The sequence below is a fragment of the Silurus meridionalis genome, chromosome 27 (assembly GCF_014805685.1).
Source record: "Silurus meridionalis isolate SWU-2019-XX chromosome 27, ASM1480568v1, whole genome shotgun sequence".
Classification (NCBI taxonomy): Eukaryota; Metazoa; Chordata; class Actinopteri; order Siluriformes; family Siluridae; genus Silurus; species Silurus meridionalis.
Genome location: NC_060910.1, coordinates 1,212,890 through 1,227,247, shown reverse-complemented (window position 1 = coordinate 1,227,247; position 14,358 = coordinate 1,212,890). Strand labels below are relative to the sequence as shown.

Here is a 14,358-nt window from a genome sequence, read left to right as displayed (position 1 = left end):
ATCGTTCCAATTTTAGTATATGTGCTGCGTAGCAAGCACAAACACACCGCCTGAAGGGACTCTATAAGTGCTTGGGTTCCGCACAACCTTTCTTCTTCATGGTTAGTACCAAAACACAACAAGTTCTTTCTGGAGACTCTCAGACCTGACTTGAATGCACTTACAGACCAATTTCCAGTTTGGATATGTACTAATCCCCGAATAAACCATTAAACACTTCAGACTCTATAGATTTACCATTTGATGTGTCAGACAGCAGAGGTGCATGCTGGGAGTATGGGAATTGAGCAGTTGCTGTTGGTCTTGTTGGATCTTCGTGTGGTGAGGTAAGCAGTGATTTGTTCTTGCACAACCCCCGCCCCTGCACCATCAAACACACTTTGAATAGGAACATGGCAGTTTATAGGACAATCCTTGTGCTTTTCTTTACAATTTAGCCAGTGGATGGAGGAGAGTCTCAGCTTCTCTACAAAGCAATTTTAGTCAAATAAGTTTGTGTACTATAGCACCACCAACAGGCCAATATTCGCCTTACACTTAAGAACTAACATCTTTGGGCCTTTGGGTTTTCTGCAATTCACAATTCGATCCTCTAAAAAGATTCTCTCAAACAAGTTTGTTCCGATTGTCGCCAAATTTGCACAACTACATCATATGAGCACCAACAGAACAAAACTATCTCTTAGTTCATTGATATTCGGAATGGGTCACCGCTAATGGACTAAGGAGTTTGGCAGACAAGTGATGCAAGAATTTCTTGGCACAATCATGAATCAAATTCAGAACAAAGGTGGTCCAAAAATATGGTAACGCTTCACGATTTTGCGTGTCATCCTTGCGCAGGGGCCATGCTAATCTTCTCTGTATCGTTCCAATTTTAGTATATGTGCTGCCGTAGCAAGCACAAACACACCGCCTGAAGGGACTCTATAAGTGCTTGGGTTCCGCACAACCTTTCTTCTTCATGGTTAGTACCAAAACACAACAAGTTCTTTCTGGAGACTCTCAGACCTGACTTGAATGCACTTACAGACCAATTTCCAGTTTGGATATGTACTAATCCCCGAATAAACCATTAAACACTTCAGACTCTATAGATTTACCATTTGATGTGTCAGACAGCAGAGGTGCATGCTGGGAGTATGGGAATTCGAGCAGTTGCTGTTGGTCTTGTTGGATCTTCGTGTGGTGAGGTAAGCAGTGATTTGTTCTTGCAATAACCCCCCGCCCCTGCACCATCAAACACACTTTGAATAGGAACATGGCAGTTTATAGGACAATCCTTGTGCTTTTCTTTACAATTTAGCCAGTGGATGGAGGAGAGTCTCAGCTTCTCTACAAAGCAATTTTAGTCAAATAAGTTTGTGTACTATAGCACCACCAACAGGCCAATATTCGCCTTACACTTAAGAACTAACATCTTTGGGCCTTTGGGTTTTCTGCAATTCACAATTCGATCCTCTAAAAAGATTCTCTCAAACAAGTTTGTTCCAATTGTCGCCAAATTTGCACAACTACATCATATGAGCACCAACAGAACAAAAATATCTCTTAGTTCATTGAGATTCGGAATGGGTCACCGCTAATGGACTAAGGAGTTTGGCAGACAAGTGATGCAAGAATTTCTTGGCACAATCGTGAATCAAATTCAGAACAAAGGTGGTCCAAAAATATGGTAACGCTTCACGATTTTGCGTGTCATCCTTGCGCAGGGGCCATGCTAATCTTCTCTGTATCGTTCCAATTTTAGTATATGTGCTGCTGTAGCAAGCACAAACACAGTGACTGAAGGGTTGACACACAAACTAATCGCAGATTGCAGATGTACAAATCCCCCAAATAAACCATGAATTCTTTTTGTTTTATTATCTGATGTGATGTACAATAGCACCACTAACAAGCCAACATTGGCCATACACTTAAATGCCAACTCTGTGCCTTTGTATTTTCTGCAATTTCTAATTTGTTTCTCTAAAACCCTTTTCCAAACAAATTTTTTCTAATCATCACCAAATTCATCAAGACCACCAATAAATCAAAGAATTTTTCAGATTGTTGATATTTGGAATGTGTCACTCCTACTCATTTCAGGAGTTTGGGAGAAAGGTTTGCAGACAAAAGGTGAAACAGTTTTTCAACAATCATGTTACAAATTCAGACCAAAGGTGGTCCATAAATGATCTGATGTTTCAGACTGCAGAGAACCAAAATCAGCGGATAGGATGCTGAAGAAATCACAACTTGACACAGCAAATACAAAGCCCTTAGCCCCTGGACAAGCTGCCCTAACTACTGAGGGAGCACAGACAAAACCACAAAACTGCCTTACCTACGCATGCACACACACACACACACAGAATCCTATATATATATATATATATATATATATATATATATATATATATATATATATATATATATATATATATATAGTTTCAACCGGCAGTATTTTGTGAGTTGTATTGTATTTGTATGCAGTGTGTAGTTGTGTGCAGGTGCTATCCCGGGACTCCAGTCCAGTTCTTTCCTGCATTCCAGTGCACTAAAGCCACACCCTCTTCCCTTCTGATGACATCAGCAGGAGGTGACCTATGAAGTCGTGGGGAAGCTGGGATTTGAGAGCTCGCTTATCAATTTTGTGATTTCCTGTACTGACCTCTGCCCGTTCTGACTCTGAGTTTGCCCTGTTCCGTTTTCTCCATATTTACCTCACTGTATTATACCTGTAAATATATGTAAAGGGATCAGCCATTTCTGTTGGGTGTGAGTTTGTTCCCTGTTTTTGGTGAGGAAGTTAGGGAAGTGTTTTGTATTTCTTTAAGGTTTTGTGTGTAGGTAAGTAGTGTTTGTTAAAAGAGTGTTTTTGTTTATTATTTTGGCCTTGGTCCACCCTGAAGTCTGTCTCGGTGTTGTACTGTACATACTACAATATACCTTCTGTTTTACGACACCCCGGTGTTTGTGTTTCCATTTCCATCACACTTTTACCAAATACACTTCCATCCACCCATTATATATACCAGCCTGCCTTTAATCACGATGTGTGCCCCAACCCAAGACTGGGACGTAACTATATAAAAATATATGTATAAATTTATTAGATTTGAAATGTTTTTTTCTCTTTTAAAGGGATCAGTCAGCATTGAGACAGAGACACACTCCCTGTAGGACCCAGTGGGAGTGGTGTTTGGTGGTGAAGAGGTCGGCTTCAAACACCAGGCCTACACCCATAGCGTTTCTCCTGGCAGACGTGGTGTAGACAGGTGTTCTCAGCGTGTTCTGTGGAGATAAAAAACGTTAAATCATCATCAGCTCTTCATGGATGCTGAATTAAAGTGTAAAGATCAGTGTGTTGCATAGTTGGAGTATGACCTCAGTCACTGATATCTCTAACAAAGTACAACACTGCTCATAAAATGTAGAATCGGATATAAAGCATGTGCTAACGCTAACAGACTCTTCGCCCCGGAGTTTGCAGGAAATCAAAATGGACACTCACGTGTACTACGGATATGTTCAGTACGCACTATTCATATCATATTCATATGGTCATGTTCACTTGTTAAACCTGTAACTATATTTGGAGGAGGAAACAATGTATCGCTGGTGTGCTTTATATCCGTTTAGAATTACATTTAATGCTTTAGAAACAGCTGTAAACAGTAATTCCATCAGAAACACTTTACCGCATTAACAATGAAAATCTGTTCTTCAACACTGCGCTATACACGTCCCCTGTGAACGAGCAGTTGCTATAGGGACGATAATGTATCAGACCGAGTGCACATGTAATGTGTGTTTGTGTGTTTAGAAGGTGTTGTGTTTTTCTCACCTGCAGCTTTAGACGATGAGACTCAATAGGAATCACCTTGAGGATAGGAAGCTGCACCACCAGCACTTTGGGTTTGCTGCGCACCAGACATCCCTGTTCCACCTCCCAGTCAGCTCCCTCCAAATACAGACCTGATACATAACAACCTAACACACACACACACACAAAACGATGTCTCACCTCACACTTTATAGGATAGAAAGCTCTGTCTGATGTGTGTGTATCCTCACCCTGAGCTGGTCTTTCCTGCACCTCATCCTCGTTGCTGTACTGAGTGACGTGTGTGTACAGAGTGGAGCGGTCCAGCGGCCAGCCGTTCTTCCTGCATGTGGCCTGAACCAGCGCCGTCAGGTACGACTCGGGGATGTGTAACCCTGACAACCACATCACTACGGGCTCGCCCTTATCCACCTGTACATCATACACACACCCACACACATCAGACAAACCTTAAAATTTTACCTTATCTATCTATCTATCTATCTATCTATCTATCTATCTATCTATCTATCTATCTATCTATCTATCTATCTATCTATCTATCTATTCATCTCTATATCTCTATATATCTATCAATCTATCTATCACTCTCCTTTATCTCTTTCCATCTCTCTATCTTTCTATCGCACTCTGTATCGCTCTATCCATTTCGCCATCACTCTATCTCGCTCTTTATCTCTCTATCTATCTCTATCTCTTTATAGATCTTTCTATTTCTTTATCATTCCCTTATCCTCTCTGTATCTCTCTCTCTCTCTCTCTCTCTCTCTCTCTCTCTCTCTCTCTCATAGGTGATAGGTGTGAGATCGGTGTCCTACCCATGAGTTGTACTGATCATAGCGTCTCTTAAAGTGGATCATCCAGTTGCCCAGGGATTTGAGGGTGTCTGGAGCGAGTTTCCTCCAGATTGCAGGGATCTGACCATTAAACAGAGCTCGGGCCACTTCATCCAGCTCACTGCTCATTCCTACTTCACCTGCTAGAGCCTAAGACACACACACACACACACACACACACACACACACACACACACACACATTAAACATTGACCCTACGCCCTGACAAGAGATGTTAGGAAATGACTGAGGTCCACTTCTCCTCTCTCTCTCTCTCTCTCTCTCTCTCTTTCTCTCTTACCCTCTGAAGTTCAGCGAGCGAGCGTCTCATGCGGATGATGAGTTTGTTGAAGCGCTCCAGCTCCTGCAGCAGCACCACGCTGGTGGGCGTCACGTCCAGGCCGAAGTTCTTCCGGATCACGTCCAGGTCGAAGGGCGTGGGAAGCTTGTTCTGGACGTCCCGAGCCACCTGAGCGATGTACTCATCTCTGCTTATTCCAACACCAGTGTCACCTGGACCAGGTATATACACACACACACACACACACACACAATCTCTGTCAGAGTACATCCGCTTTCTTCTTTACCTTCTTTACTACGATCCATATCCCTACCTTGACACCATAGTTACCAGGACCAGGTACACACACACACACACACACACACACACACACACACACACACACACACACACACATACACTATCTCGCCCAGAGATTTACTACAATCCATATCCCTACCTTACGAATGAGTTTCGTTCCGAACGATAGTTCGTAGCATGAATTTGTTCGTAAGTTGTTACTGTGTTCGTTATTGACTATGCAGATCTACTAATGATGTAGGAGCTACAAATACTAGCAAATAAACTATAAAATATACTAAAACTTCGATTCAAAAATCATCGACATGTTGTATACAATATTTAGTATTAAGTGAATTTTAAAAAATGTACTCAAAAAAGAATTGTCCCGAGTCCAGTGCGCATCACGTAGACTCGTTATGGTCTGCTACCTCACGCCGGCTCTCCTCATCCTTTTTACAACTACGAACAAATTTCACTTTGACGACAGGTTTGTTTGGATCCGCAAAACTTCGTAAAGTGGGGAGCGTCTGTACACAGTGCTAATTTTATTACATTCATTTAAATTAAAGCATTCTTTTTTGTATAATTAAATCCGATTCACACGCCCGATCTATTCCGTTGTCATGGCAATGTCTCCGATCGCCAGGTTCATAAGTCACTGTGTCGCTTCCACAAATTGAATTCCCTGCCCATTCTGTGGTATAAATTCACCTGACGTGTTTGATTTGTCACAGTAAAATCCTGTTTTTTTTCTACGTACCGGTTTGTGGTTGGAGCTCTATGAGGTGCGTCCACATGTCCCGAGCAGCCTGAGTGTAGTAGCCGATCTCAGCGTTGGGGTGAAGCCCGAACACTTCCGGAGTATTTGAGAGAGGGAGCGACTCGATTTCGGCTGTGAAACACAGTCAGAGCTTCAGTTACTAAAAAGAAAGGAAAAATTGCGGAATATTCCATCACCTGTATGCCACGTCGTCCACTCACCCACGTAAACTCCCTTGTGTCCGTCAGGAGGGATTCTGTAATCCACGTCTCTGTTGTGGAAGAAATGGAAAGGCTGAAAGGTGTCAAAGATAAAATCTCCCAGATACTCGTCCATGTAAACGGTGAGGATTCTGCGGTCGAAGCTGTCTATCGCCCGGCCCCCGTACATCACCTGGGGGGAGGTCAGAGACTTTTATTTACTCGTCAGAAGTGAAAAAGTTTTCGAGCAGTAACACAGAACAAAAACGTTACAGCAAAATGTGAATTCATTCCCACAGAAAAAGCATTTAAACTGAAAAAGTAGACTTTCAATATGCAAAAGGAACAAATACTGACACTAATTTGCATATTACACTCTGATAGGCTTGTATATTTTATGATGCAATAACCTGCAATAGAAACTTTTGGGACAACTGACTTTTCCACACATGCGTTTTCTTTTCACAAACTGTTACACAAAGTTGCTACACACAGTTGTATGACAATGCTCCTGTGCACAAAGCTAGCTCCATGAAGATCTGTTTCCATGGGTTGGAGTTGAAGATCTCTTGCTATAGACCTATAACCCTATTAAACACCTTTAGGATAAATGTGACTGCACCCCAGGAACCTCCTCACCCGAACGGCATCAGTACCTGACTTTACTAACACACATGTATCTGTATGAAATCTCCACAAAATCTAGAGGAACATCTTCCCAGAAGAATGGAGCTTATTATAAGAGTAAATGGAGACTCGATGTAGAATTGGAGGTTCAAAAAGATCAGGTGTCCACAAACTTTGGTCAATTGGTCTCACCTCTCCGATCAGGTACTTGAGACTGCCCCATGGGATGGTGGTATCATCTTGAATGAAAGCTTTGGTCAGGTATGTGTTCAGGATCTCCAGACACACCTGACACACACATACACACAAAATAACGACGAGATTCGTAAAATGTAAAAAGTGTAAAGTAGAAAGCGTTAAATGTTCCTCCTCGTGTGGTCACCTGGAAGTCGGACTCGTTGAAGTCATACGGAACATTCCAGCCGATCTTGCCGTATTTGCGTCTCTCCTGCACCACGGCGTGGAAGAAAGCCAGCACGTAGACCAGGCTGCGGAAGGCCGGGTGAGGGCAGCTCATCAGCGTCTCCACAGGAATCTTAAAGTACGTGGCTCTCATGTTCAACTTCAGCCCGTTAGGGGGCTCCGTCACCACCTGAACCAATTCGATATTATTATTATCATTTTAGCCACAGACATAGCACAAAGCAGCTGTACAGTATTTACATTTAGATCTGAACATGAAAGGGTCAAAATAAAACGGCAGAACTGCAGAAGGAGGGAGAGAAACCTTGAGGGATTTCTGCAGGATGCCGATGGGGAAATCTTTGATCGGGTCGGTGGTGAGCCACAGGCGGAAATCTGGGTGAGGTTTCGTGATTCTCTCTAGAGATTTCTCCAGCTCCTTCAGCCACTTTACTAAGAGATGACAGTTCTGGAGCATCAGCCATTGACCTCGGGACACTGCGGTCTCCAGCAGCTGCAGCGCCACCTGGGGAACGGAAGAAAAAACGATATATTTTATAGACTTTTATACACTAAAATCAGATTATAATGTTTCTGTTATTCACCACCTGCCACCTTTCAGGGGGAGTCTTTATTACATTACACTGTGTTTGTGTGTACCTTCTCCTGGCCTTGTCCCATGGCGAGGAACTTGAGCCTGTTGGTCCCGAAGCTGGAGCGCTCTGCCAGCTTCATCAGGTCACTTGCTGGCTCACAGCCAGGACTCAGGATGAAGACGATGGGGGAGTTCGGAGTGCTCTGCTCGAATATCGCATCGAAACTGATGACTGGCGGCTGCACATACCTGAGAGGATAATGTTCATATGGAATACAATCTAATACTTTGTCCTTATTATTTTATTTAGTCCTCCTCTATCAGGCTACCACATGCTCTCTCTCTCTCTGAGACACGTCAATCCATCCAACCTCGGCTTTTCTCACTGCTGTTCTTAAACACACTCAAAGGAAATTGCTTTCTACCCTCTTCTACATACACATGCTCACAGACTGCCTGTGATTGGCTAGTGTCTCTGTGATGGACACCACATATAATTTGCATCTGTAGAACCTGAACTTGATACAGTCAGTGCTACAGAAGCTTTCCAGATATAAGATATTCTAAATCATAGGTTCTGGTACTGTTCAGATGTTAGACATAAATATGGTAGTTAAATATAATTAAGTTTCAGGTTGCAGAAAAGTTCAAAAGGTTGATTAGTGATGTAGATACACAACACTACTTAAGCCCTACATAACACTCTTTCTTACTTCTCTCCCATGGTGATGGTGACGTAGTCACTGACGGCTCGGTACACTCGGTCCACCCTGAAGCAGCGCAGAAGCAGAAGTTTCTGGAAATCTGTCAGACTTTCCTTGTACTTCATAGGGAAGGGAGCCTGCTCTGGGGTGTCCAGATCATACCACTAACACAAGAAAGAGGGGGGAGAAATATGTTAAACCTGTGTGTGTGTGTGTGTGTGTGTGTGTGTGTGTGTGTGTGTGTGTGTGTGTGTAAAAGAGAGATCAACATCAAACATACGTCCTGCCACTCAGTGGGATTCTTCTCGATGTCGCTTATCAGTGAGCCGAACTCGTTCTGGAAAAGTTCCAACAGACGAACGATGTCCTCCCAGCCCTGATCAGGCAGCCAATCACACGGCTTCTTTCTCGCACTCTTCTCCAGCGATAGGTTTCCTACAGGATACACAATTCATTATTAGAACATCTTCTCTGGAGCAGTTTGATTGCTAAGCTTTGGTCAGTGCGGACGTCACCTTTAAGGAAGAAGTCGAGCTCTTCCTGAGGAACCCGACCCTCAGCCTGCTCGATCTTTATGGTCATGTTGAAGGAGAAAAGCAGCTTGTGTCTTTCAAACAGACCTGGAAAGCAAAACACACATAGTCAGGAGCTGCTACAGCAACATCAAACCCACGCTAATGTAAAAGCAGAAAAGCTCACTCTTCATTCCTTTAAGTAACTTTGCAAATACATTTTATGAGCAAAAGTTTGTGGACACCTGAGCATAAGATTGATATGCACTATGCGACAGTCAATAAAAAAATATTGGATGCTGTATGTTATACTGATACCGTGTTCGGCCTCTTACCAGTGCAGCCGTAATTGTAGACGTTGAGTGTGAGTGTGTTCATGATGTTCTTCAGCCTTTTAGAAAGGATCGAGTCTGGCAGAGATTTACGCAGTGAGAAGTCAAACACCTCGAGGAAGGAGGACAGAGAGTACTGGTACATGCTGTTCACTAGCGCCATCTCAGCCAGGACAAAGAACAGGATGGCACCACGTTTAGCTGCCGGACGGTAACCGTCGCGCAGGGTATCGATGTCTGCTGAGGTGTGTTCAGCCAGCTTTAGCTTCTCAAAGACCTAAAATAAAGAAATAAATATACACAAATATATTTATACATATGTGAATTATGTTCACCAGGATACACCAACTATCTGCTAGTCCTTGCTAAGTTTGATTTCTCTTCAGAATATCACTACACACAACTAGGTACAGTAACGACCGAGGAACCAAAGAAACATCGGACCACATCGGTTTGGTCCCAGAAATCATCTGTACAAACTGTTTGGACGTGTCATAATTTATCTATAATTTAAAAAATCAATTTAAATGTCCATTTCTGCATTTTGTCACTGCATTTTTCACTGGTGTGAAAGTATTTTTCCTTCATAATTATGTTGTACCTCACTGGCTTTGGATTTTGTTTCATCCAGCGTCTGGACAAGCTCCACATTGTCCAGCATGTTCCCCGTGGACGTGGCAAGCTCTCGGAGCAGCGAGTCCTCCAGGTCTTTGAGGAGACGCTTGTTCTCGCTGGTCTCCAGGATCAGACGCTCCCTTTGTTCCTCAAGCTCTTTCCGCTCAAAGCCCACGATGACACTCAGCAGCTGGTCCTCCAGACCCTTTAATGTAACTGATCACACACAAACACTATCACCTTCAGAAAACTGTAAACATGTCTTTATATGTTCATATGTGTATTCAGAGTGTGTAGGAAGGATTAAAGGCTGGAATTACACACATCAGTACTCAGAACTTATCTACATTCAGTATATCTACATTCTCCTCCTCCTCACCGGTGTAGTTTATGACCATGGCTTTGCCAAACACCGCCGGGGAGTATTTGGGATTTGACAGTTTGGTGTTGAGGTACAGTTTAAAGTTGGGGTCGTAATCAACCTCCTTGTCTCCCAAAACGATGACCTGTCGTCCCTCGGCTCCTTTCACGTTCTTCTCCAGGACGTTGTCGATGACCGGGTCGATGTACTCGTCCACATCTTGAAACAGGAAAGGACAGCCATATTTGATTGCCATCTCCAGCTGCTTCAGGAAATCTGGATCGTTAAAGGAGGAGACCTGAAAATAAAAATGAGAGTCTTCAATCCAAACCATTCTTCAACCCATTCCACATTTAGTACTGGGAAGATGTTCCACTAGATTTTAGTGTATTTGTGGAGTGTTTGTGTTTGTATGAGATTCATTCATCCACAAGGGCGTTAATAAAGTCATTACAACACAACTCTACATTTACATTTGCGGCATTTAGCAGACGCCCTTATCCAGAGCGATGTACAAAAGTACTCTAGGGTAATAAGATAACGTGTTTAAAACTCAACCAACAGGAATCTATCTATCTATCTATCTATCTATCTATCTATCTATCTATCTTGTGCTCTATAGCAGATTTTCAACTTTGAACTTTTGACTCATCTTAATAAATGTTCAGGTTTGGTGATTTGTGTGTGAGACGTTTATAAAGTTTAATTGCAACTCTACACTTCACACACTAAATGTGTAACACTGTGTGCATTATAATGAACATGAAACAAGTTTTACGGTGAGACTAAAAATATGGTAACGCTTCACGATTTTGCGTGTCATCCTTGCGCAGGGGCCATGCTAATCTTCTCTGTATCGTTCCAATTTTAGTATATGTGCTGCCGTAGCAAGCACAAACACACCGCCTGAACGAGCGCTATAAATACTGCGGCTCCACACAACCTTTCCGGATCATGGTGAGGAGAAGAAAAATACAAACAAAACACAAATTCCTTCCGGAGAACTGACTTAAATGCACTGACGGATTATATGTTGTTTAGATTTGTACTAATTCCTCAAATAAACGAAGAAACACTACATATTTTATACGTTTATCTTGTGTACGAAACTACAGAGGTGCATGCTGGGAGTATGGAAATTCGAGCAGTTCCTGCTGTTCTGATTGGCTGTCTGTGTGATGATGTAATCAGCGTTTGGTTCACACGCCAGTGTGTCGCACTGCAGCGTGTGTTAGAAACCTGAGATGGACACACACACACACACACACACACACACACGCACACACACACGCGATGAGAGGGACGTGGGGGTGGGGACGGAGTCTGTGGTTGTGTAAGATCACGAAAACAAAGCACTGATTACATCATCACACAGACAGCCAATCAGAACACCAGGAACTGCTCGAATCTCCATACTCCCGGAATGCACCTCTGCAGTCTGACACGACAGATGATAAAAGTATATAATCTGAACGGTTTCATGTTTTATTTGGGGGATTATTACATCTCCAAACTGCCTTAAGTCTGTAAGGCAATTTAGGTAATTTTCAAAATCTCCTGAATAAACTCCTGTTTTTTTTTCTCTTCACCATGATCCGGAAAGGTTGTGAGGAGCCGCAGTACTTATAGCGCTCGTTCAGGCGGTGTGTTTGTGCTTGCTACGGCAGCACATATACTAAAATTGGAACGATACAGAGAAGATTAGCATGGCCCCTGCGCAAGGATGACACGCAAAATCGTGAAGCGTTACCATATTTTTACTCTTTAAACCTGAAAAAACAGCACTGAGCTCAAAAATCGGCATAATGTTTTATCAGGTACCTGAAATTGTCCTCCAGAAATAACAGATTTTTCTGTATTTCTTTATGATTGAATAAACTAAAGACACGAACCAGACCCCAGAACATCAACACCAACCCCATTAACCCTAATAAATCTCTAATACTCGAATAAACCTAACACCAATAATCCAAACTCTACTGCTGCTTTATCCAACACAATAAACCTTGCTTTCGGTCTCCTCTGATTCAAAAAGGGGAAACAAAAAAAACAAAAAACAAAAACAAACGAAGAAACTTAAGAAACTTAATTATCATTTTACAACTAATAATTGAAATGAATGAAAGTGTAAAATATAGAACTGATATTAAAATAGAGGAGAAGTTCACTGTAAATTAGATGCTGGTAAAATGCTGAAGCAGTCTGTAGTTTAAAGTCTCACACTGCTGAGGATGAGGAGCTGCTGATGACTGCGTTCCACAGGCTGGGATTTTCCAGCTGTAATTAAGGCTTCTGACCACCAGATGACGCCACTTTTCAACAGTGTTAAATGAATATTGCTTCTAAATAAATATCGCGCATGTTGAGTGTAAATGTGGTGTAAAAAAAAAAAACCAATAATCTCAAATACCCCATACCCTTAAATACACCATAATCTCAAATACTCCATACCCTTAAATACCCCATAATCTCAAATACCCCATACCCTTCAATACCTCATAACTTTAAATACTCCATAATCTCAAATACTCCATACCCTTAAATACCTCATATGCTTAAATACCCCATCATCTCAAATACCCCATACCCTTAATTACCCTGTACCCTTAATACCCCATAACTTCAAATACCCCATAATCTTAAATACTCCATACCCTTCAATACCTCATAACTTTAAATACTCCATAATCTCAAATACCCCATAATCTGAAATACCCCCAAAAGTGCAAATACCCCATAGATAGATAGATAGATAGATAGATAGATAGATAGATAGATAGATAGATAGATAGATAGATAGATAGATAGTCTGTGATGTAACTTCCCCTTTGCCCACAAACCAAACACTCAAAATTAAATGCCCCAATACCTGCTACAGCTGCACTTAACTGCCCAAAACGAACAAAAAACCCACCCAAAATTAACTGCTCCAACTAACCCTAAAGCTAAATCAATTATTATAAATTGCCCCACAAGCTGTTAAAAAACACCATATATCTCCTTATAAATACCCTCTACAGCTAAATGCTCCTACACTCACAATTACCCCCCCAACGTGTAATTAGCCCCAGACTATCACCTAGATGCCTCTAAAGACACTTGTTAGTTTATTACACTAAGTGACAGAATATATCATAAATGGCCCCCAGCAGCACGAGATCTAACTGTGAGAGCTGTAGGAACGTTTCCAGACCTTGAGGTTGTTCTTCTCCTCCTTCTTCTTGATCCAGTTGAGCGCCTGCTGTTGGGGGTCGATGCACAGAGGGAATCGGCTGGCTCTCGTGGTCAGGATACCATTCTGCACAGACAACTCATCAGGAGGAAGACCTTCTGAACCCCATCTACAGACACACAAGCAGGAAGGAGGTTTAGAAGCAGTCCAGAAATACTCCAGACTCCAGCGTGACCATGAATGTGTGCATAAAGTCAGCTTCATGAAGATGTCATCGCTTTTCTGATCGAGTCTCAAGTCACCAACAATGTCTTCTGAGCAGGAGGTTTTATGAAGGTCTCGTACCTGCTGATCTCGACCTCGTCGGTGAGCAGGCTCTCGATACGGAAGGGCTGGCTCAGGGGGATGCCTCTCTCCAATACGTCCTTCTGCCACACCTCGTACACCATCTGGTCTCGGAAGTCCCAGCTGAAGGCTCCTTCATAGCTCAGGAAGGCTGCGCAGATTAGACAGTCTCCCAGCAGGCGCACTCGCCTCTTCTCCAGCTCCTTGAGATCTTCTGTCCAGCTGCAGTGAGAAAGCAGAGTTACTCTTACCGACTGAAGCTGATCGTTTCCATCCTTCAAAACGTGTTTTCTTCCTCTTACATCGATTCCATCAATATTAATAATCAATTTTAATTAGAGTTACGTTTAACATTGCGGAACCTTATTTTGGTTCTCGTCTACGTTCTAGCAGCTAGAACCCTACATTCTCTCACCAGCGTCTCTTTATTCTCTATAAACGACAACGTATGAGAACATATAAACCTGTGCTGCTGTCTGAGC

General features: G+C 42.5%; 1 protein-coding gene and 4 non-coding genes across 5 annotated transcripts in view; 1 reads left to right on the top strand and 4 right to left on the bottom strand.

Moving 5' to 3' along the window:
- Positions 1-798: 798 nt before the first annotated feature.
- On the bottom strand, positions 799-905 carry LOC124381053. The gene has a single exon (XR_006924769.1). It is a non-coding gene; the product is annotated as a U6 spliceosomal RNA (small nuclear RNA).
- A 762-nt stretch (positions 906-1,667) lies between these two features.
- LOC124381064 lies at positions 1,668-1,774 on the bottom strand. Its single transcript, XR_006924779.1, has one exon. It is a non-coding gene; the product is annotated as a U6 spliceosomal RNA (small nuclear RNA).
- A 1,252-nt stretch (positions 1,775-3,026) lies between these two features.
- Positions 3,027-14,358, bottom strand: part of dnah10 (dynein axonemal heavy chain 10) — a 36,049-nt gene continuing 24,717 nt past the window's right edge. Inside the window, 19 exon segments of the mRNA XM_046842063.1 lie at positions 3,027-3,279; positions 3,833-3,978; positions 4,063-4,243; positions 4,651-4,818; positions 4,970-5,181; positions 6,012-6,143; positions 6,233-6,404; positions 7,031-7,126; positions 7,221-7,430; positions 7,566-7,766; positions 7,901-8,084; positions 8,549-8,703; positions 8,820-8,974; positions 9,055-9,159; positions 9,387-9,660; positions 9,985-10,214; positions 10,378-10,657; positions 13,553-13,700; positions 13,877-14,098. Of these exon segments, the coding sequence (XP_046698019.1) occupies positions 3,133-3,279; positions 3,833-3,978; positions 4,063-4,243; positions 4,651-4,818; positions 4,970-5,181; positions 6,012-6,143; positions 6,233-6,404; positions 7,031-7,126; positions 7,221-7,430; positions 7,566-7,766; positions 7,901-8,084; positions 8,549-8,703; positions 8,820-8,974; positions 9,055-9,159; positions 9,387-9,660; positions 9,985-10,214; positions 10,378-10,657; positions 13,553-13,700; positions 13,877-14,098 (3,418 nt within the window). The 3' untranslated portion in view covers positions 3,027-3,132.
- LOC124381052 lies at positions 11,148-11,254 on the bottom strand. Its single transcript, XR_006924768.1, has one exon. It is a non-coding gene; the product is annotated as a U6 spliceosomal RNA (small nuclear RNA).
- On the top strand, positions 12,011-12,117 carry LOC124381073. The gene has a single exon (XR_006924785.1). It is a non-coding gene; the product is annotated as a U6 spliceosomal RNA (small nuclear RNA).